This window comes from Xiphophorus maculatus, chromosome 19, assembly GCF_002775205.1.
Source record: "Xiphophorus maculatus strain JP 163 A chromosome 19, X_maculatus-5.0-male, whole genome shotgun sequence".
Lineage (NCBI taxonomy): Eukaryota > Metazoa > Chordata > Actinopteri > Cyprinodontiformes > Poeciliidae > Xiphophorus > Xiphophorus maculatus.
In genome coordinates this window covers 15,888,224-15,913,243 of record NC_036461.1, presented here as the reverse complement: position 1 = coordinate 15,913,243, position 25,020 = coordinate 15,888,224, and the positions used below count along the sequence as shown (strand labels likewise).

General features: G+C 38.5%; 1 protein-coding gene across 3 annotated transcripts in view; it reads left to right on the top strand.

Annotated features, from left to right (window-relative positions):
* The window catches only part of c19h15orf41 (chromosome 19 C15orf41 homolog), a 65,501-nt gene extending 41,339 nt beyond the window's left edge, over positions 1–24,162 (top strand). For 2 of the 3 annotated variants that reach the window (XM_023352185.1, XM_023352186.1), the window contains exons 12-13: positions 6,726–6,806; positions 21,668–24,162. In XM_023352185.1, coding sequence (XP_023207953.1) covers positions 6,726–6,806; positions 21,668–21,836 — 250 coding nt within the window. In that variant the 3' untranslated portion in view covers positions 21,837–24,162. The remainder of the gene's footprint in view (positions 1–6,725; positions 6,807–21,667) is intronic. The other variant, XM_014468525.2, reaches the window with a different exon arrangement.
* Positions 24,163–25,020: the final 858 nt, after the last annotated feature.

Here is a 25,020-nt window from a genome sequence, read left to right as displayed (position 1 = left end):
ATTTGTCTTGGCTGTAACTGAGCTTAAAATTTAGACAAGGATGATTAAAAAACTGTTGATTGAAATGCTGGGAAAATTAAAGGAAAACTTTGGATACATTGAACATTGAAAGTAAAACCGGAACTAGACACAATCCAGAATGAGTATAACTCATAGTATAACTTTGAGTAAAAATACAAAGCAAATGCAAAACATAGTCTAAATAGTTTTAGTTGAAAAAGAAAAGCATAAAAATATTCAAACTACTTGTAACATAATCCAAGTCATAAAGTATATAATTTCTATTTAACATGGGCTGGCTATTATGATACAGCACAACTTTAAATGTTTACACTGTGTGCACAGTTATTAGGTAGGTGGGCATTTTGACCGTATAATTTTAAGGCATATCTTCCAATGGCAAGCTGGATTAACTTGAATGGCTGATAAATTGAAGCATAGCAGATGGCGTGTAATGAGGGAGGGTGCAGCCTAAGGAGGTCAAGCTAAAGCATCTAGACTGGTCCAAGAAATATCTGAAGTAAAAATTTTTTTAAAAAAGCTTTATGTACTGAAGAAGAGAGAGTGATGGTTCACAGACTCCATGGATGGGCTCGTTCCTGCATCAGTTACAAGCAAACAGCTGAACTTTGAGTGAGACTCCAACAAGTTCTGGTTCTGGTGTAAGGTTAGACCTTTTCAATTTGAAGATGGGCTCACAGGCTAATATCGGTTCATCAGTTGAACTATCTGCTGAGGCTTTAATTATAAAACTACATCACTTTAATAAGCCTTTATAATGCTAACAAAGAAAGAAAACATGATTGATACTGATTCATCCATCTCCATTAAAAGAGATGCTTTGGATACATCAGTTCGTCCCCCTCCCCCACAAATCCTTGTACCCGGGAAGCGCTCACCCTTTCCTCCCGGCGGTGTGAGTTTCACGTCTCCGGGCGGTCTGATTGCTTGATAGCTTAAACTTCTCTGTCTGCCTGTTCTTTAGGAGGACTGTGTAATCAAAGACACACGAGGAGCCTCTGTCCAAGTATTGACCTTCTGATTTTGCTCATCAATTCTTCGGGTGTAAGCTGAAGATCCATTAGGTCAAAAGATTTGTCTTCAATTTTCGGTTTGAAGAAAAGTCCACCTGTCTTGATTGCAGATTATTTATTTTCTTAGTATTGGTTTTTAGTGAGCAAAAGTTGGAACATGGGTAGATGGAGTTAAAGTAATTACTTGATCTACAGTCCATTTCTTTCTGCTGTCGATGTGATGTTCCAACATCGGAGAGCTTAAAAGAACGCAACCCAATCTCTTTTTTTTTCCTTTGGACTGATGCAAGATAACAGAGGCATACATTTCGGAACATGTGAAACAGAAACTCTTCAGAGTTTGGGGGGGGTTGACCTGCCCTCTTTGAAGAGCCGCCACAAAGATGTCACAGAAATCTATTTCTCATTTTGACTGATATCTATATCGGCACAGACATTTGCACCATGTATCTTTCCCTGTGTTACACCCAGAATCCGTCTCCAAGATGACGGGTGCGTGTTTTAAATGACCACTCTTATTTTTTGCAAAGGTTGTCACCGAGGATACGAGGAGAACGGGCAGAATAGAGTTGTCTGGTGAAAGGCCTCTGATAGGAGGTGCCACTTCCACTTGAGCGCAGCTGCAACTAAGCTATGGGCTGACTCACTGCATTTTCCGACACTTCGCATTCTTCTCTGCTGCCACTGGAATGGTTGTGAAAACTGTATTAAACTTAAGACAGAGTTTTGGCCTGACTAGTTCTCTTCTCTTTTTTTTTCATTGCTTTCATCCAGCTTGATTTATCAGAACTGGCGGCAGTCTCTGTGACTGTTTGCTTCTTGTTCTTGCAAGTTTTCTGAGTGGTGCATTAGGAAAATAATCTTGAAGTTCAATTATTCTGAGTGAAAGTTTTAACTGACGTATCACCTCTGTACAGTTGCTTTCACCCCCTCTCTGTGTTTGGTGAAGATGAGATTTAACAGTTTGAGGAACGTTATTCACTAGAGATGCACCAGAGATTAAAATCCTCAAAATTTTGCTTGCTTGGCTCTACTCGGTGATTAGCTAGTCAAATGCTGACGAATTTGTTTAATTTTTCATTCATTAAAGGAATTAAAACTTGAGAATTCCAACTATTTGTGGAAGTATCCCCTAAAGAGATGTACTGTGATAGATGGAGATTATCTTTCTTAATTAAATTCAAATCCTCAAAATTTGCTCAAAATCTGGATCTGCAGGTTAGACCTGTAAGAAAACAGGAAATGTGTGTCCGTGAGGTGCAGACTGATCGGTGAATCTCTGTTATTCACAGATCTGACAAGAATCCACGCCTCCTTAGACTCCATACTTATTGAAGGAGGTTAGGAAAAAAACGCTTTGTTTTGGAATGTGTTCTGGTTTAAATTAGAGAAGGAGATAAATGCCCTGAATAGGGATCAAAAACCATTAGCTTCACCTCTGTGGCTGAAACAAAACACACAAGTGAATTCTAGAGCTACTCCCTCTTAGTTTTTTCACTCCTGGTCATTTTGTTTTTAAAGTGAAGCTCTGAGTTCATGGGAAACACACTCTGAGGTTACCTGCACCCCTACAAAGTAATGGAAAAAAGGATTATGTCTAGAGGAATGTTTTTGCAGTAAGTTGAAATATTACTAACCTTGTCAAATGTCATTTTGAATGAGAACGCAAACATATTTTAATCAGAGTTTTAAAGGCTGGGTTTTTTTTAGTCTGACTCAGAAAGAGAGAGAGAGGGGTCAGGTAATTGCGATGTTTGATGTCATGTTTGGTCTCCCTCTCTGTTCTGCCTGCCTGGAAGTCTTGCTCTTGCGCTACTCTGCACACACACACATACACACAAATTGTCATGTGCAGTCAAATGAAAAACTACTGAAAGGTCTCAGTGCAGTAATTCTCATAAAGTCTTTACCTCTTTTTCTTGTCAGTTCTCCTTTAAACCTCAATCTTTACCCTTACTCTTACTCATAACTTTGCAAATTAATTTGTGCATGCTGGCAACCCAGACGGGGGTTCATCAGTCTTTTGGCTGTCTTCTTATAAAAATGTGCCTCATTTGCAGCCCAGATACTTGAACAGTTCTGCCTACAGGTTAATCTTCCAAACTCGCTGCTCCAATTCTCATAATTACTGTTTAACTGCTGCAGAGAGGGGAGCAAAAGGATATAGATTGTAAATTATGTTTGACAAGGTAGGGTTAGTGGTTTTGTTGTTGCTTGTCTTTAGTTATTACTCATACTTCCTCCTGCCAAAGATAAGGTTTGTATCAAGGTAAGCATTGGGGCAGGGCTCTTATCGGCAACATTGATTTAGGGCAAAAGCCTAGTGACAGAGGTCATTGTGTGGTAAAGCTATCCATCATTCAGGTTTGATTTCTGCTCAGACCTGTCTCCAGGTTGTCTGCGTAGAGACTGGTGCTGCAGGAGATGGCCACCAGAGGGTTGGACTGTTGGTAGGATTGGGCTGTGAACCGCTCTGGTTAGTGCTTACAATGTCTTTGCAAGTGGAACAATTGAAATTTGTTGTGGTAATACTTAATTGCAGGATTTGTAATTAATTAATTGCAATTTAATCGAAAACTGTGTGTGTAACTTCTAAGCAGCATTTTCAATTCTAAACCCCTTTTTTGCTGTTAAATTATTAAATAGACATGAGCTCAACAAGAGAGATATTTTCTGCTAATCTGTCATTTAGATTATTCAACCAACATATTAGTGCAAAGTCTCATTATACCTATTTAGTTTTAAAATGTTCCTGAATCTTTTTTGTTTGTTGTTTGTTGGGTTTGTTGGTTTTTTATGAAAAATTACTTCCCAGTGAACCAGGAGAAGCAGCTTTATTGTCCATCACTACTGTTTGTGGATGTCACTTGTGCATTTGATTTAGGGGCGTACCAGAGAAGAATATCTATAAATATTCCAGGCAGAACTTTTGTATGTGTTTTTAAAAAATGCATTAAAGTTTTTTATGCAATTATTATAATTGCATAAATAATATTACCCTAACACCTTTCACAAACGTATTGATTACTAAGTGCTTCACAAAGGCAGGACAATTAAAGCAAGAAACATATTAAGCAATGACCTGTCTGGATGTTTTTAGCTGTTTCTTAAAATCCATGTAATTATTCATTCAAAATGAATGTGTTACATTCCCAGCCCTAATTAAACTCTTCTTTTCAATTCAGTCGATGGATTTTGATTTGATGCTTTCTTGGCATTTAATCATAGAACATCTTACATTTCATACTGCAACAATTACAAAAAGTTTGATTTTGTATGCAAGCCGAAATAACCTTTTGCAATATAACGTAATATAGCGATGATTTTTAATGTCAGTTCACATTTACCTTTCAGAATTTCACTAAAAATGTGATTTATTGGAATTCTTATTTTTATATAATTTAGAATCATGTTTAATATAACAGGTGTAGTAATGTAGTCAAGTTAATGGACAATTTATGTTTCACTCTTGATAAATTCATATAGATGTTTAAACTATTACCACTGTATAAATAAATATATAAAACCATGAATGTATTGTGATGTTTTATTTTTTTAAATTTGACTTGAAGGAGTGAAATCTCTGGGAATGTCAGTCTGACGAAGTTCCGAATTTTGATATATGTTGTGCAGGAACCCTGTTTTCATTTCATTTGGACAAAACCATGATGATTCAAATAACTGATCAATTTGCCCCAGGTTATCATGATACAAAACTGTCATATTTACATATTCCTAAAAAGAGGCAGTGTTGAATGTTTCTCACATTTTTGTCAGGGATCTAAACAGTGATATTTAGCTTTATTTATGATATTTCAAATAACAGTTTCCTTGCCTTCATGGTAAAGTGATGCATGTATTCTGACATCAAATGGCATCATTTATACTTTGAGATATGCCATAAATTAAATAACTTAACAGGAAAAAGTTTTTTTTTTGCTTTCACTTAGTTTTTGCATAATTTACAAACTATCAGATTTGTTCCTGCAGCACATGCATGTAAACTAGCCTGAAAACCTGCTGTGCTGCATCTGGATGAGACAGATACCCCTGTAAGAAACTAAAGGTCTCTGAAAGATCTGGTGAGGATAGTAGTAAGGTTCACTCCAACCTTGCAGAGGACAACTTAAGCAGCTAATTACACTTCAGTCTATAATCAAACCCATGTCAGGGTGTCTGAGAACCCGGATTTATACGGTGGATTTCAGTTAAATACGGGAGCAGCTTAAACATTTTATGGTTCTCTCCTCAAATTAAAGTTTTTTTCTCCCCCTGCAATCCCCTCTAAAATATGTCATATCCCATTACACAAATTTGGATATGGTAAATTAGCGAGGAGAGCGCTAAAGCGATGAATATGTTGACTTTTTTTGTGCTGTGCACAGTAGGTTAGCTTGCTGGGGGTTGGGAGCGTATTTCACCTCTAAAAAGTTGTCTTGAATCCCTCGCCCGCCCCCCTTCGGAAAATGATGTGTTTTTGCAATTCAAATATTTGCTTCTCCACTGCAAAGCTCCCTTTGAAGACGAGTAGTTCTATCAGGACCAATGACAGTGTGAGTGTGCAGCGTGACAGCGCAAGAGGCAGTGCTGGACTATTTCTAACTGAATATTTAAATAGCAAGGAAATCCAGAATCAAAAATGTATGCAAATGACGGCATGTTTTGCATGCTGATTTTTTTTTTTTTTAAGCGTTTGGGCCTTGCATATTCAGGTACGTGCCTAGCTTTAGCAACATTAATCAGCGTTACTTATGCTTCTGCTACATCCTTGATCTTTTTCCAAACAAACATTGCTGGGGGTGGAACGTCTGCACTGTTATGAAAGTTCTGCTTAATTCTTTAAGGGTTCTTTTAATAGAAATATACACTAAATACCAAAGGCATTCTAAGAAAACTGTGAAAACCGAAAATGCTAGTTTTTAACACAAATTTTCACGACCATTACAGGAAATCTATCTTTCATTAATCATTCCTTTAGATATACTTATTTATGTACATGTTTAATGCCTAGCAAAATTATTCATACTGTTGATCTTTCCAATTTCAGTGTATTTTACTGAGTTTTTATGTGATAGACCAACATGAAGTAATAAAGTGAGAGGAATATATGTGTTTTTGGATTTTTTTTTTGTTGTTTTTGTTTTTCTCTTGTACTAAATATAATGCTGAAATTATGCCATGCATTCAGCCAATACTCAGTAAATATTTTGTTGACCACATTTTGTTGGCATTACAACTGCAACGTTTGTACTGTTTCCTTCAACTTTGCACATGTTCTTACTGAACTTTTTGTTGTTCAGTTTGGTTGGAAGATATCTGTGAACATTAATTTTCAAACTTTTTCACAAATTCTGTCAAATGTAGTTGTGGACTTCACCTGGACCATTCTAACACATTAAGAACTATTCATCTAAACTATTCTATTGTGGCTGTGACTCTATGTATAGGGTCATCCTGCTGGAAAATGAAGCTCCGCCCAAGTCCTTTGCCGCCTCTGAGTCTATATTTTTAATTTCCATTAATAACATTAATAATACCCTTCAGTTTTTTTATTTTATGTGTAGAAATATAAAAAAGGTGTGAATATTTATTTAAAGTACTGCAACTATTCATTCCTAATTTTCTACCTTTTGATGAGACTCTTGACATGTTATCATATTGAACATGCCACCATCTGACTCTGTGTTGTAGCTTTAGAATGTGCAGCTGGAATGCAATGAGCTACATATCAGAACCCCCAACTGGGTCAGAGTCCTGTCGACACTTCCTAAGGTAAAGAAAATACAGTGTAAAATAATTAATTGAATTGTCATCTGTATGAACAGTTCTTGCTTTCTGTACCCTATAATTTCAACCTCTTTCTCCCCCTTCCCCTCACCACCTTTTCCCATCTTTTTTTTCTAAACAGCAATTAATCTCATTTTTAGTCCAATTTTCAGCCCTCTGCTAGTGTCAGAGTGAGTCCCCTGTTTTGTTCCTATTTGGCTTGGTTCCTCTGCATAGTCATTAAGGGCCCAATTAATGTCACCCTTTAGCTGAAGAGTGCTCATTTTTATTGGGGAGCTGACAGTCACCGCCATGAGTGCCGCAGTGTAATATGCATTAATTGCCCCGTAACACTGGTAATTACCAGTTCTTCAAGCCTCTCAGTAAACTGTCATGCCCAGACACGACTTCTTTGAAATAGATTACTCATTAGGGGGACCTGCCCTGTTTTCCAATGGGGGCTCGCTGGGTTGGCATAAAGACGAAAAAAATCTGGTGCTTGAACAAATAGTTGCCAAAAGCAATTTCCTATTACAACTTCCCTGTGACGGCTTTTTGCTTCCTGGCCCTCTTTCTTCCTCTCCTCCCCCATATCCCCCCACCCCACTATCAATTTTTTTTTAGCCATCACTTTGGGTGAGAGTCAGAAGTAGTCAGATTCATCAAAATCTTTGAGTATAGCTTCCTTGCTTGTCCTACTTTTACTTCTTTGAAGTGGCACATGTTGTATCTTTTATTTTTTACCTTCTAAAACCCCAAGAATAAAGCAGTGTTGAAAGCCCCTTTTCTCGAGAACAAGTCTCTGTTTATTAGAAATTTCTTGTTCAAATATTGATAATAACAGTTTGTAATAAACTGACTTGTAAATAGAAATGGATGTTAAAATACATTTTTCGTGAACTTGCAGTTGATATTAAGGGTCTACACACTTATTGTAAAATTTATGTCATTTATAAAGAAGCAAATATAAATTCAGAGCTGTTTTAAGATGACCTATAACCTTTACAATCTAACTGAAAACCAACTTGAAATATTTTTGAGAAAAAAAATTAAGTAATGTGATTTTATTAACGTGCATATCTGGTTTTCTGGAGCTATTCCAGAAGTTAAATATTCTGCTAAAGCCATCTGTTTATTGATTGAAGTGTTTGCTCTGGGTCATTTTTTGCTGAACCATAAAGTTTCTCTGCTTTTTAGCATAAACCTGATAGATTTATGTTAACGGTGATTCATATTTGTAGTCATTCACAATGCGTCCCTCTTCACAACAAAGAGTGATGCTCCTTCCACCATGCCTGATTGTAGTTGTGTTGTTTTGATGTGCACAGTTTTAGCACCAAGCTCACCTTTTAGAACTATGATTAACACCTCAACAGTGTTTTTGTAAAAAAAAAAAAAAAAAAAAACATTCTTTAACAAGACAGAAGCAGTTTCTTTTATTAAACCACATAACACAGACTTACAAAGACTATGGAAGTTTATCACTTCTACTAGACAACCAGTAGTTGTCAGAAATGCCTCTTATAATTAGACTGAGGGGTGAAAGGTACATGCAGTTGTTGGTAAGGTCACTGTTGTCAACTTGCTAATTCTTCACTAAATAAGACATTATAAAAAGGGAGGCCATAATTAAACATGGTTATCAGTGATATGTCTTATACATACAGGTGTTGGAATGATTTATTTGCTAGTGAAGTAATATTTAGATAAGACGACATCTTTCTGAAGACGCCATGTGCACACATGGCCGATTCTCCTGTGTTCCCCTAGGTTGTGATTTTTTAGGGTATTCTTCTGTCGTTATCCATTTACCATAGCAATGAGGGGAACAGATTTTGAAGACCAGGAAAAAAGCCCTCTCGCACTCAAATACACAAAGAGAAATCACAGGCACACATACACACACAGAGCTTCACAAAGGTGTTGCTTTTGTTTTATCTCCCTTATAGCACCTGCTTCAGGCAATCTGCTCCCACTCGTCTCAAATGAATTTTGTCACGGCCTTTCAGATTCTCATTCGGCAATGTGCTAATGAAAGGAGATGGTACAATTTGAAGTGACCCGCTTGCAGCAAACAGTGCACAGCTGAGAGCAAGGGATGGGGACACACCCCTGCTTGATACGAGAAGCAAGTCAACCGTCCACTGATATACCCATTACCCTTCTCATTAATACCCTGCAGACCTCCGTGTGTGAGCTTGTGCGTCTCTGCGCTCTTATGCGTGCATTTATCTGTTTGTGTTGGTTGAGCACTTATCGAATTGTTTATGACAGGCATAATTGGGCTAATTGAAGACATTAAGATTACCTGTCAGCTGTGTGTATCCAGACTCCCTATCTGTCTGACAACTTCTGACAAGTGAGGGACCCCGTAGCATCCGTGATGATGGAGCATTCCCAGGCCATAACAAGGAGGGTAGGGGCCACTCTAATTTAATGTGGAAAGTATCCACCATCCCATGTGTGGGTGTGTCAGGGTGTGTGTGTGGCAGTGTGCTAAGTATAAGTGAGAGTTGGCCAGGCTAATGGAGTCCCCTTTGGCAATGTGACAGAACGATGAGGCAGTCTTGAGGGAAGAGTGAGAGAGGTCTTCAAATGTTTATAGACATGAGAGGGAAGGTGCTTAGGGTGACAGGTCGCACAGTGAATGATAAGAGAGGAGCACCAACGTCTGTGTGTCTCTCATATTGTTTAGAATGGTGTTTATTTGTAACGTCTTTACTTCTTGAGCAGTGAAAGATGAAACTGTAGCAACAGTTTGCAACTAAAGCAAGCTGTCAACTCATTTTAAATATTACCGTAACGCATGTTGTAAATGATTATTTTAGTAATTGACTAATCCAGCCATAATTCTGATGATTAATCAAGTAATCAAATTAAAGGTTTTTCCATTCTATAGTAGCTACTCAAGTTAGTTAAAGAAGCATATGAAAGAGAAATGCTGGTTAAAAAAAATAAACAATTCCGTTCACTTTTTAAAAAAAATAAAACATGTTATTACTGAAAATCCAATATGATTCAGGCATCAGTTTTAGTCTCAAGTTAAGAAGTATGAAAAGACCTTTCCAAACAACCAATTTTTTTATTCCAAGCAAGAAAAAGACTGTTGTCTTGTTTCAGGAGTTGGTACATAGGGACAGGTGAGGAGAGAGGGCGGCTGTGTCAATCTGTACTGCCGCTGGAGAGAACTCGTTACAGTTAACCTTTCTCTCAATAATTGGAGATGCCTTGCAAAAACATAATGCTGAGCAACTTTAGCAGTGGTAGCATAGCCACTTAAAATCTTAGTACACGATGATCCTAGTAACCAGTCCATGTCTGGTTTGTTATGTTTCACATAGAGCTGAGCAATGAACTATTAGATTGTGAGCGGTTAGAACCTAACCATATTTCAACGGTTCTTCATTGTCACACTATTGTTATATAAATTATGTACCTCGAAGTTAGTCGATCTAGCCTTTTTTTTGTTTTTTTGTCAACACTCTAGAGTCCAAAATGGGTTGTACTACAGCTTCCCTCTCTGTAGCATTGTTAGCTCACGTTTTAGTTTCCATCTGAAAGTGAGAGAGATGCTTCCATTTTTTTTATATGAAAATGATGAAAATATGTTTCTCCAATAAACTTATAACCAAGTAGTCTGTCACAGCAACTACACCCTGTTACTAATACCAAGCTGCTGCAAACTCCACAGAAAATTGTAACTGTAATAGATTTCACAGACTTTTGTGTTTTATTTCCTCTGAGATAATAAAAAGAGACAGCACAGGTTGGGATTAAAGCCTTGTGTTCTACTTATAAACTCTGAAATATATCAATTTTAAAGTGAAAAGAGGTTTGCAGCATTAACAGGAATTTAATAAATAAAATCTGAGATATGTATCCCAGAGGAGTATAAACCATACAAACAGTGCAGCATAGAATTTCTTATAAATCAGGTTGCTTTTATTGATCATACAAGCAACACTTTGTAGAATCCAAAGTGCTGTTCTCTGAATCATCTAGAATATTTAAATGTGACCAAGGCTAAGTCCTATCTTCATGGGCTTAAGGTACGTGTCTGTGCATATTTGTATCAGTTCACTTTCCCTCCCTTTCTTTCCTCCCCACTCGCATCTCCTGTGTGGGCATTGTGTGGGGCTTTGCAGTGTCATCGCAATGACAGATCAACGCTGTCAGCCCAGGAGATCCTTCTGTTTGTTTGTTCTACTCCAAAAGGGGTTAAACTGTCAAGTTGACAACTCGCGAGACCCTTAGACTCTGCCCCACTGCCTCTCCATGGTTCCCTCCCGTCCACCTTCATCCCCAAACGAGTGAAAATCAATACCAGATTGCCTGAGGACCGCTGTTTGGTGTGGGTCTGACCCTTAGATGTCCCCCACTCTGCTTCTTTCATTACATGTAGCTCAGTATTTAACTTCCATCCTGATCCCTTGCCTAATTAGTTTCGATAAGCTCAGAGTCGCTCCGTTCTTCCCTCCTTCCCTATCTCTCTGTCCCTCTCCTTCTTTCTTACCTGTGCGTTCACACACAAACATACCAAACACAACAGGCATTTTGCTTCCTTGCCCTTGGAAAGGACCTCTCCGGGAGGAGCACAAATCCCAGCACACACACAAAAGCCCTTTGCTTTTCTTGTGGAGAGATTATTGACGTGTTTGCTTAGTAAATTTCTAAAAACGACAATAAAATTAGATTTGCTCTCCAGATTTTCTGTGAAAACACTGGGGCTAGCCTATGTTGTCCAAAGCTAATGGTGTCCTGCAGCGGGCCTTTTGGCAGGACTAGACTCTTGCTTCTGTTGGCCACTCATTGCTATACATTTGTCAAAGAGCAATTGATATCCAGTAAAACACTCCGATTGGCTCCTTAAATTTCTTCATACTAACAATAACTTAACAAAAAGAGATACGTAAGTCGGATAATACCTAAGATGAAGTATTTCTTTTTGTTCTCTACAGGGGGTCTGTCTGTATGTGTGTATTTACCTACCACCCAGATGTCTAGGTGCCGCCACTGCGCCGGCTGCTTGAACACTGACAAGCCCCAACGACATGTTAGCCCTCCTGCTCTGCTCCCCCCAGGGGGCTAAAATTACCCTTAGGAATGTAAACAAACTGCCGAGTAAGCACACAGATTTCTGCGGACCTTCGCTTCCAAACTCAACCCGGGCAGATGCAGCCTGGACACACAGACCAAAATGGGTTTGCAGGAAACCTCTAGTGAGTTTTGGCTGATTTACTGAAACGAGAACAGAGAGTACATCATATGCACATACAAGGATTCTCTTTAGTTTGTTTCTTGTCTGTTTTAGCGAAAAGATAGCCTTCCTCAACAGTTCATTATTTGTGCAGAATAGCCTTAAGCTGTTGAGTCTGGGTGAAGAAGTTCAGTGGGCCGGGCGCTGACATGTTGATTTAGTGGTGGTAATACGACTGCACTTCCAAAGGTGCTGACTTGGATGAAAGCCAGGCCTCTCTTTTTCTTTTTTTTCTTTCTCTCTCTCTCTCTCTGGGAGACATTAGAGACCTGACTCTAATTTTGGGGCAGAGTTGTTCTCATGGATGCCGGGGTCAGAAGGCCTACACAGCCAACATTCACACCTGCCCTACTGTGACTTTTAATTCTGGCTGCACTGAGATGATTGTAGATTAAAGCCAGGGGATGAAAAGGGAGGAATAAGTTAATTAAAGAATTTGCATTGATTTTAAAATGGTTATTTCTAAACTGTTCTTATCAGGGATTTTATGTGAACATTTCTGTCTCAAATGGGACATTTTTTTCATTCTGTGACTTTGCCTTTATTTTACCGTCTCTCGTTTCTTATTTTTCTTTATATATATATATATGTATACATATATATATATAATAGTATTTCTACCTTTTTTAAATTATTAATCATAAAATGTGTACATGTCCTTCACAAAGTAACTTCCTGCTCCATTTGTGACTTGGTCCAATTTTGATCAGTGGCGCTGAATCTGTGGCTTGCATGTGTGTGGAAGGTCCACATCCTATGACCTCACGTATAAACATGATATCCATACATATAAACACTTTACTCTGCTGGACGCATCAGATTTGCAGGCGCCCGGTCAGGCTGACGCTGCCCTAGCGAGGCCAGATAAGGTTACAGTACAAACTGTTGTTGATTAGGGCCATGCCTGTAGCAGTGGGGGAACATCCTAAATTGAAAACACATTAGCAGCTAGGGTTAAGGGCAAGATTAGGCCCAGGACCGTGCAGGGGCGAGGAACAGCGGCAGACACAAAATGGCCGTCCCTCTGCTTTCCTTTGACTGTGTTTCCCCAAGAGACAGGTGGCAATTATCGGCTAGGGCTGCTGGGAGTTCACAATAACAGGTTAAAGGAGCATGTATCCCCCTGACGATGCGGTCCTCTGACAGGGCTGCCTCTAACCCCCCCTAGCCGGCTCACCCACCAGCGTGGGGAGCTTCCCGTCTCGAAGTAGAATATTCAGACATGTGGCTCCATCAAAGGCCAGAAGGACTCCCTGGGCAAAGATCTACATTATTGCCATGGACTATGTTTGACTTTAGAAACTAAAAACATTGAAAGCAGCCTAAGCTCTACAGTATATTCTTGGTTTTACTTTTTCTTTGTAATATATTTAAGGTCTTCTGGGTGTAACATAGTTATTCTAATTGATATTGCCATCTACTCTTAATGAATACCCACTAAGTGTTTTGTAGTTGAAGAGATCAAGCCATTGTCAAGATCTAAAGGTTCTTTACTGAGGATGGAGAGTCAATATCACGAGATCAGGTGTGTAATGACTATATGAATGTTGACCTCTGCTAGAAGTTATATGGCTTACAACATTCAAATATTAATGAATTTGTAAATTGACATCCATTGCTGAAGTATACCTTTTAAAATGTACAAATTTAAATGTTATTTATTTATACTTGAGGTAAAAGTTTTCATATATATTTTTTTGTTGTTTTTGTTTGGGGTTTTTTTTGCTTCACTTTTCTGATTTTTATTGGTTAAAAAGTTCAAAAAACACGGCTGATTTCCTTCCACATTACCACTGTGCATTGCCTTGTGTCAAACTGTAATTTGATTTGGATTGAGTATTTTGGCTGTAATGTGAAGTGTAAACTGTGTATTGTTTACAAATAGTCCAGGATTGCACTTTTTGAACAATGTGTTGTACATTAACTTCAAACAAACTTTTTTTTACATATGCTCTTCTGAGTATTTGGATATGTGTTATGCCTTCTTTCCCTTTTGGTCAAACTTTTGAACGCTTGCCAAAGCCCCAAACCAGATCCCACCCTGTTTGCTTTTCTCCATTTCCATGACAGACCAGAGAGTGTCAGAATACATTTCACCATGACGCAGTAGATCTGAGAAGGGACCAGGCCACATTACACACACAGAAAACACTTGTCCCTCAGATACACACTGCTAATGTGTTAGGCGACATGCTCAGTTAAGAGACTTAACGAGCTCAAAACACTGATCGGAGCTCCTCCCTGTGACTGGAGGATGTTTAGAAAGCATGGCAGCAATATTTGCGGTCCTTTTACAACCCAAACGGAGACCTGATCCGGGGTTTTTCCATCTTACTTTTATACTTTCAAAATAAAGTCCGTCATTATGTTTATCAACTCTGTTACTTAATCATGTATAACTGAAGCAATCAGTCAGCTGTCAGATTGTGTGAGGGTGTGTGAGTAAGGCGATAAGCTTTTGGTTAATTTGAGAAGGTGGTTGAGGTGATTGGAGCGTTTGGGGGGAGTGAGGTCAGAGAAAGTGATACTGATTGCGGGAGATAAAATCTTTGATAGCGCTGAGTGGTCATTGGAGAAGATACACATTAGGTAACAGTTATTATCACATTTGCATAGATACTATGCTAAATAATTAAGCAGAAACTATATAAATTAGTTGGTGAAATGTGTATTATATATGACTTAAGAAGGTCTGTTGACCTAAGTATCCAAATTAAACAACAGACTTATGTATCTGTAAACTTCTGTAATTTCAGGAAACATTTACGCTCATCAACTTTTAAAAAAGCTTTAGAATAGAAATGTTGAGTTACTTAATTGATCCTGAATTTATCAGTATCCTGTCAAATAATTTTAAAGTGAAGATGAACACACCCACACACAGTTTGATCATAATGCTTATTTTGATAGTAGCAAGTTTTTTTTTTATTCCAAAATCTCTCTTGCATTTGAATACTGGAGGATACTTTAATGCTTTGCTGCAAACGTAAAGCTGCTTTCTTCACCAGCAGAAGGACAGGTTTGTACCAATCTGACAGGGGTCAAATTGTCATATAATCACCTGTTATTCCCATTTGGTAGTGTAAAATATTACCAACTTATCCAAACAAGGCACATAATTGCACAACCATACCTACTGAAAACTCATTAACATTTTAACGTTAGCCTTTCAGAACCACTAAGACATTCAGGATTTCTGCCGTTTTTCAGAATTGTATGTAATTTGATTTAATTTTTTTTTTGCCTGAGTTACTCCGACCATCCTACTTCTCATCCATCAAGCTATTTGTTACTCTATTGGTTGTTCTCAAAGTCCATCTGTCAATCCTTCCAATCTCTTTCTGAGTTTTCCTCCATCAGGCAATCCATCTATCTTTCAATCTGTTCATCAAATAGATGGATCTGTGAATTGTGGTCCAACTATTCATCCAATCATTCATTCATTCATTCATTCATTCACTAATCATTTCATCCATCTTCATGGTCTGTAGTTTTTGCAGGCTTTATACTTTAAACCTGCTCTTGAAAATTGAGAGTACCGAGAATTTAACTTCATAAAGTATTAAATTTTGTCTTAGAAAATGTGTTGGAACTCGTCTTCTACTGTCTTAGAGTCGTTTTAGTGAGATTCCTGAGAGAGCAGAGTTATGTGAGTTTTGCCCTCCTGAGAAGAAGAAAAAATGCAACTTTATCCCTCCTCCATTTCTTACTGCACACTGTCAGCTGGCTGAAACTAGGCTCATATATATTTTCTTTAATTCCAAGAAAGGAAACAATTCAGCTCTAATCACAAAAATATGAGCAAGTCGAATTAGGGTAACACTCTTTGAAAGCAACAGTTGAGAAGCTATTGGCGGCATGCCTCATGAACAGATAGAAAAACGGAAAAAAAGGTATGTTGCACACCTAAATACAACTGGTCTTTGTTCTATCTTTTTAAGTCCATGTTTATAGCGCTAATTAATAAGAAATGTTTTTTATAGTTAGCCTTTTAACTGTAATAATGTTATTTTAGCAGCAGTATGAAGCTGAGATTTTATTCAAGCTTATATATTGGGCGAATCTCTAAGCAGTCTATCCCTAAAGTATATGTACCGCATTATGGTCTGCTTTCCAAGTGCCAGTCATGTCCTGCCCTCATTTCAACCTGATTATGGATCATGCATAGGTCTTGGTGATTGCAGCTTACAGGTGAGGACTACCAGTCTGCTTTGTTTGTTTTATAGCATACGTGATCTGCACTGAACTTGTTCACAAAGAATAAGCAGGGAGTGTGAAGAAGAAAGTAGGCTTCTATTCTTAGCTGGAGTCATGTTAATACCTTGACTGTGGGAGGTGAACTCTGCTGTTCAATTCCTGTTATTTATGGTGAGTAGGTTGTATAGTTTGCAGCAAGGGATTATTTACCTCCCTGTGCCTGGGTGCCCCTCTGGGCAAAGTCAGCCTTTAAATACCCGATTTGTGCACAAAAGCTTTACTTATCAGGGGTGTCATCGTTGTCCAGCACGCTGAGTTGTTACAAACAGCTACTGTAAGGCCATTAAAATACACAACGCGTTGGATTTACAGCGATTAGCTGCAGGGGACGAATCACCTGGCATACAAGCCCTGGATCACCGACATATTCTGAAATTCCACACAAAACTAATATATCATACAACCATTATCCAGCCCTGGAAATGCACTCCCAGTGGGTGACCTCTAAAGAGCAGGGCATTTGTCACCAAGACACATTTGCTTTGTCTTTTTCTATGTACACAGTTGTCTCATTTTCAAGACAGGCTTGTTTTCACCCACTGTTTTTCCACCTGATCGGTTTCAGTGCTGTCTGTTTCAAAAGTTTCTGATTTTCTTTTCTTTTTTTTCAGCAAAACAAAATAAATACAAAAAAAGAAATTAAAATAATATAGGGCTGATATTTAGTAGCACTTCAGAGGCTGTATCTTGTGGCTTGATGTATGGAGGCTGGAAACAAAGGGGTCTTTATGGAGAGACCTCAGAGACGCAGAGTTCACCCCCAGATGGAGGCTTGTACTGTCTAAATCATTTCTGGGGTGTTTGTTTAAAGTGACTGTGTAGTATGCTAGAAGAGGAAGGGTTTTTTTACAGTTGCATGTAAATTCATCTTGATTTCACCAATAAATTATTTCCTGAAATCTATTTTAAAATTTGTTGCCCGTTTTATTCTTTTTCCCTCACAAAATTCAGCATATTGAAACAAAGTTACTTCTTCTAATATTGTTTCGAATCAAGTGTCAACTCTACCTTTAATTTAATATTAGGTCCTTCTATGTCCATTTGCAAATTTCTAACTTGTACCCTCATTTTCCACTTATGCCTTGCTTCCAACGTTGTCATTTCATATCTGTAGCAAACCATTTAATTCCAATCTATTTAAATTTTTACTATTTATCCGTTTACTTTTTGGTAAATACTGTCAGTAGTTCATTGTCAAAGTTGGCACAAACAGTCTCCTAGGTGACGTCTCCATTTTGCACCCAAAATGTTCGCAGTGAAACATCCAGGAGGTTTAAAATAACAAAGGGGCAAAATGGCCAGCACCAATAAGCACCACATTCAGAACTGTAAAATGTAGGTACTGCAAAATAACTGCTGAGGGAGTTATGTGTTGTTGCACAAGCAAGATGCAAGTTATGATACCTAGGCAACAAATAGGTTTTCTAGTTTCTTTGCTCATTTGCCACTTTGTATGTTTGAAGTTTTGGTCTCTTAGCACCAAACAGGTTTAGAGTTAAAAGCAATACAATTGTCATGGGTGCACTTGGAAAAGATCATTCATCTCCTCTTACATATTTTTGGGACTCTCTGAATGTGCTTTGGCAGCTAATTAGTTAATATAATTGTTTGTGATCTACTATAATGCATATATTCTAAAATGTGGTTTTGTTACTCCTATAAATATGAGCTTTTTTATTTTTTGTATTTTGCGCTTAGTGATAGGTCTTAATAGCTGCCTGATCAGACATGGCTTATTACCTAAATTAAACGGATGTCGTTTTTAAAATGAATGTAGTCAAATGTAATGTTGACTCTTAAAAACTCCTTCTGAGATAACTGGACCATTTTTCAAATTCAATTTATCTTATGGCTAAAAGATGATATATAATTTGATGAAAGATGAAGAAGAGTATTTTTCTAATGTATAATGCTTATACATTTTTTTTTATTATTTTTATTCACATTTTTCTGTTGCATTGTACAGGATATAGATCAAATGGAAGGTGGGGCATGAATTGATTTATCATGATCAAATTTTTCAGATCGCAAAAAAACAATAATTTGACAAAAGTGCACACTTTTGAGATCCATTGTTTATAAAAATTGAAACCTCAAATTGGGACAACACTCAAATACTAACTTTTGCCATGCATGTGTTTATCCTGCTTTTTGGTTTAATACATGGGTTAAATTATTTAAAACACTCTCCACTCATTAGTTAATGTATTGCAATTTTTACCACCCTTCTATGCAAGTATTGCATTTATGCCATGCACATTTAAGATTCAGAGGTCGTCTGAGAGGTTGGCTCTGTCTGTTGCTTTGCTTCACTGCATTCTGCATGTGTGCACTGGCACTAATAACGCCTGCCTCCTCACCATTCAAGAGTTTTTGTTCCAGTGTGCTCTCATTAAGCTGCTACTGTAAACTGCTTGGCACCTGCTTAAAATGTGACCACCAGCCGCTCATTAACACTACAGAAAGCTCGGTTGGCAGCAGCGATCCACGCCCAGGCTTGTCAAGTGGCTTTCTGGCTGAAATTAGCTGCATTTCACAAACAATTTCCCCATCTCCTAACGTAGCCCGGTGTTTATTGGAAGATGGCCTGTCTCACTTAGAGGTCACATGTAATGAGCACATGCCAGGTTAAGGAAAGTTAGCTTACAAAATAGACCCATCATTTGCCTACAAATTAAAACTGAACTTTATTTTTTACTTCCACTGGTGTTGGACCTTCAAAGAGTCTATATGCTCTTGCAGTAGTAGTATATGAAGCATTATTGTGTACATTTCTAGCTGCTTTTTCCAACTCATGGATGCTGTTTTGAATCCTCTCTGTTGTAGTTATCAGGCTGCTGTTGTCTTTCCCGTCTGACCCTCCCACTCTGTTGTTGTTTCTTTTTCATGTGTAAGATTTTTGCCTCAAGGTCCCCATAGTATTGACTTGTATTAATGCTGAGCAGGTTTCAGACTCCATTTATTTTCTTTACGCTATGGAAAGGCCTTGGTGGCATGGCTCCCCTGTGTTTATAATTTTGCTAGTTTCAATTTGTACTTGGCCTCCCCTGACAGACCCAGGACATGATGTATCGTGCACCACCGCCTTATCTGTTGATGTACAGTTTTAACCTTTTCAGAGGGTTTGCCCCTCTCCACTCAGTTGAGAGCAGTCGCCCTTTTCTCCTCTGCTCTGCCTCGCCTCCCCGTCCAGAGCACAGGAAAGCATGCATGCAGCATGGTGGCCGAATGAAAAGAAGTCATCGCCTTAATGTAAATGTTTACATTGTGTCTCCATAACATTTCCATATTAAGAATTGGTGTCCGTGTGCAGCAGCGGACCATGGAAATGATGGGAGTTTTGGGGCTTTAAGCTTTATGCAGTGCTGAGAGGCTGAGCTGCGTGTGTGTATGGGTGTGTGTGACATTGTGGTGAACTTGGAGTGTGCATCTGCAGGCTTTCTGCAGGGCTGTTTGCTCCTAGATACAGCACCGTAAATCACACACTGTAAAGCGTAGGATGCAGGGATAGAGTGCAGAAGCATGTACTGCTGCAAGGGCCAATGCGGAGGGAGGGGTGTGTGTATAGTCGCATATTTTCTTGTACATGTCTGTCTCCACAGAAGTGCTGTATGTAAAACATGCACCGCCTCAAGGCCCAGTCAACACAGCGCAGCACACGTATCCCACACGTCAGACCAAAAAATTTTATTTTACATTTTCAGAATCTTGTTTTTTTCTTCTTCTTCTTCTTCCCAAGGCAGCCATTAAGGTATTTACAATAATTTCACGTAACCATACAAGAGACAAAGTTCCCAAAATCACTATCAAAGTAAAAAAAATAAAAAACATTCATGTGTTGAAGTAAAATTTCACCATGGAATGATTGATCACATGTCCAAGGTTTTATGTACTTTACCTTGGAACTGAACTTCCACTGCTCTCCATGGCCCCTTGGCTGGCTTCCTCTCCGGGTCTCCAGAGGCTCCACAGCATTGTTAACTGTCTGAGGATGGAGTATCTGGGACTGGAGCTCTGTCAGCCCCCACAATCTGGTATTGCACAAGGGAGGCGAAGTGCTCAGAGTCGAACGCCAACATGTTTTTATGCATGGCAGTAATGTTTAAAGAGTATGTATGATCTATGTATGTCTTGAAAAAAAGTATTCCTGCGCCTTGAACTTTTTCACATTTTGTCACATTACTGCCACAGACTTCACTGCATTATATTGGGATTTTATGTGATGGAAATAAAGTAGTGCTTAAACGAAGTGGAAGGAGAAGAATCCATGGTTTTTATTATTTTTTACTGTTTTAAAAAGGGAAAGAACATCACATTTGACCTTCACGTTATTTTATTGGCATTACGAGCCAACTTGGATCTACGTGGGGTAAAAAATTTGAGAATGAAAATAGACACCCACATGTACATAATCTATGGAGAAGAAGGTGTACAGATGGAACCATCAAGATTGTACTTCGAAAATTTAGAGGAAAAAAATACATACGTTCATCTCATGTTTTACACGGAAAAAAAACTGAACATGTGATGAAAATAGTAAAGTACAGACCCAAACTAGTTCAGAACCTGTTTGTAAATACTGAAACAGGTGCTTGTGTTTTAGACACTTACCAATTATAGACTATTTCATTTTGATCTGTCACATACAATTCTAGATTTGTAAGTGTAATATGAATTTAAGTTCATATTACACTTACAATTTATAGGTAGAAATACTTTTGCAGATTTCTGTAAGTGATGCAGGTAAGAGCTATGCTTATAGCTATAAAAAAGTATTCCTGCGCCTTGAATTTACCTTAAATAAACTCACTGAAGAATTGATCGTTTTCCAGATAAATACATCTCATTTCTTAAAATAAATGACAGCTTAGATACTTGTAAAAAATATAATAGAATTGAAAAATGCAGGAAGCTAAAAAAAAACACAGTATACATCTTTACTGGTTGGCAAGATATTTGTTGCAATAAAGTGCATCACTTATAGACAGCTAGGTTTTTTAAATTATTTTTCCAGCTGACTTTTTATTTGCCGAAGGCATCTGATGATGACAGGCAGAGGTCTGGTTAAATATTATGGTTTTTACAGAATATTATTTCAGTGTCATTGTACTAGACAGATTTTCATCTTTCACTTAGTGTGGATGGTGATGGCGCCTGGATAGCGATTAAAGACAAATACTTACGCCACCGTAGCTCCTCCAGATCCAAATCCTTTGTTTCTTCAATCTTTTATTAATGTTAGCTAACTATGACATTTCTGTAATTAATAACCAAAACTATTGGACATAAATAGGATTAAATGTTTCTTGTAGGGAAAAAAAACAATGACACATTTGTTTTGTTTGTTTTACAGGTTTGGCCCAGGCCTTGTGATCTACTGGTATGGTTTCATAGAAGAGCTGGACTGCCAGAGGGACAGAGGTATCCTACTTAAAGACTGTTTCCCTACAGACATCATTACACTCTGTCACGCCACCGAGCTAGAGCAAATGTCTGAAAGCCAGAAGGAGGACAAAGAGTGAGAGAAGTTCAGAACCGGGGAGGAAAAAAAAAATCCCCCAGAAATGAAGACGTCCCATTGAAAGGAACAAAAGACGTGGAGCAGTGAGGTGTTGGGAAGAACAGGAACACTGAACTATGCAGGGCAAGATTCCTACTGTAGATCCGGAAGCAATTAGGCTTTCCTGCAACGTGATGCAGCTGGCAAGAATCTGCCCTGAACTCCACCTGACCCCCTTTCTCCATCTGTATCTGTCTTTCTTCCTCCCATTCATTGCGCCAACCTCGCAAGACACACAACGGCATTCTGGATATCTGACGGTGCGCAGCCCAATTCGGCTTGTGGTCAACACCTGGCCCTTGGATGGCCTCTCGCAGTGGATAGCCAGGGCCGAGGCAGGACACAAGACCCTCTCTTATCGCACCCCAAGCCCTGGCCTTTGTCACTCCTTCCGCCTCTGTTCCACTGGGCAGATAAGAGCGGTGCGGTCTGGGGGCTGGGTGGGCGCCTGTCTCTCACCTGCGTCACTCGGTGCCCTCTCAGTCACTCTGCAGGGGGGTAAACGGGATCATTTCTGATTAGGGTTGCCCTCACAATGACCCTTCATACATGCTTATTTCTGTACATTGTTTTAAAACTCTTCTATATACAGTTGGCAACTTTTTGGTTAATAATCATATAGCTTAAGCTAATTATATTGTCATCCAACTGAAAATACTTTTCCAGAGTGATTTGTTCTACAGCTTCTGATCATTTTCATTTACTTGCAAATCAAACAGAATAGAATCGTATGTAGTGTTTGAGATCCTGATGATTTTACATAAAAACTAATTGAATAAAAATTTTTATTATTATTATTTCAATTTTTTTGGTGCTATCTTACTAATTAGCAATGACTAATTGTAAGTTATCAAAAGTTCCTATATTTTTAAGTCTGTTTTCAAATTATAACCTTAAGGGAAAATAACATTGTTTTATTGACTTTAAGTGGGAAGTTTGTACAAAAATATATTGCATATAACTGGGTAGCACATTTTTAGTTTCCACATAATAACTTTTTTGGGGAACCAAAAATGTTTCCAACACTTGTGGGAGCAAATGATGATATATTATGTAAACTAACTTCTGGTTTAAAGGGAAGATGTGTCAACATTTCTTTCAGCCAGCTGAGCAGCAGTGTGCATGCAACATGTGATTAGAAGGGCTGCGCTGCAAAGCTCTGTGCTGCAAGCAGCTGGAGATTTCTTTTTTTGATCTCATTAAAATTATTTTAACCACAGAAACAATATCACTGTAAATTCTTTTGAAACTGTAACTTTTTAAAACATTCCTAGTCTGGTACTGGTAACCCAACCTATGAGCATAACATTGGTTTATGTGAAATAATCCCAGGAAAAGACTAAAAATTTCAACAAACAACAAAAAAAGAATTGAATGACTCGTTTTACTCTGAAGTCAAACTTGGGTGTTCTGAGCAAAGCCATTGAAAGTTTATTTTGCAAGGTTCACAACGCAACACAATGTAACGCATAAAAAAGGGGGAAGTAAAAGGTTGCTTCTTAAATCAACACATTAAAAATATTTTTTTAGAGATTTTATTTCTGTCTTCACTTAGATAAATACACCCATTCATTTTGTGTTTTAGAATTTGTGTCCCTCCTTCCCAACTTGTTTGTCTGTGTTTAACCAAATTTCTTTGTCAGGTGTAAAGTCTGTATCATCTCTTTGGTTATGTGACTGCCTGCCAGTTAACCACAACACTTGATTACCATGTAAAGTCTGGTGACCATTTAGTGACTGTCTGTTGCTCATCTTTATAACTCGAGAACTCTTCATAAGCGGCTGAGAGAACACACACAGCTGGGCTCTGGGAACCTGAACATAAAGTTGAGTGATGCTTTCAGAGACAGAAATGCATTGCCTACAGGAGGTCTCGGTTCTCTGCATTATGGCACACAAAAACGATAGGAGAGAGGCAAATCAAAGGTTGAGGGACCTTATGTGAGAGGAAAATCATTCCCCTTGTTCAAACTGCAGGATTGAACCAAATACACAAGAGAGGTCGTTGTTTTCTGTTGGTAGTTTGCAAATGTCACCTGCTATGCTGGTGAAAGTTCATCTAAACTGCAACTCGTGATAAAATAAGGCAGTAGTAATTCTGAAGTCTTCATTACACGATCAAATTTGACACTGAAAAGCAAGTTCTCAACCTGAGTAAAAATAGGTGTTCTTATTTCTGCAGGCATGAACTGTTCACGCAGCTAGAAAGTTATGGTATGTGGGGGTTAAATATCCCTAAAGTGTTGCTTGATTTGTTACCCTTAAACCTCTAACCCTCAGCCGGCTCTCTTCTAGGCCTTGATCCCTCCATGAGGAGACCACTGGGTCACCACGGGGTCGACAGGCAGCAGTGGCTTCCTCTGTCAGCCCCCCCACCCCCCCCCCCCCCCCCCCCCCCCCCCCCACTACCCCCATCTCACCCTTGTGGTGCAAAACAACTGTCCCCATGTGTCCAGTTAAACTCAACCCTATTGCCTGGCCATGGTATGCTCAGACATCAGTTTATGGCTCCTGTTGGACACAAAAACAGAGCTATTTTACACAGGGAGGAAGAAAAAAAATCTCCATTGAACAAGAGCAGAATAAATGGAAAACAGCAGATTGAGTTCCTCTTAAGTTTCAAGCCTTCCTGTCATTGTTTTCCAAGATGGCTGTGGCAACAAAGAGTAGCTAGGATCAGCTCCTATAAATTAGGCTGTGCACATTAAATACAGCTTTTTTAAAAACCTACTTCAAAGGCAAGTGTCGACATCAAAGTCAGCTGACAAGATTTCCATGATGTCAATGCAAATATAGAAATAAATAGCTTCTATGTAATTATTTTTAAGAGCCAGATGTGTGTGTTTTTTGTGTTTTGTTTTCCTTTGCCCCCTGACTCCTACCACTTTTAGATTCATTGTTCCTGTCACAACAATAAGAATAACTCTCTTAGGCGCTTTCCAAGTAAGGTTGGTTTGGAGAGGCTGCTTCCTGGAGCATGAAAACACCCTGGATCTGGAGAAAGCTGATCTGAATAAAGCATCCAGAGAGAACCAAACTTGGAAGAAGTTTTGTTCAAAATTATTGTAGTGTCCCTAAAATAGAAAGTAAAGCTTAAATATTCCTAATATACTTTTTTTTAATTTCCATACATGCAAATTTATCAG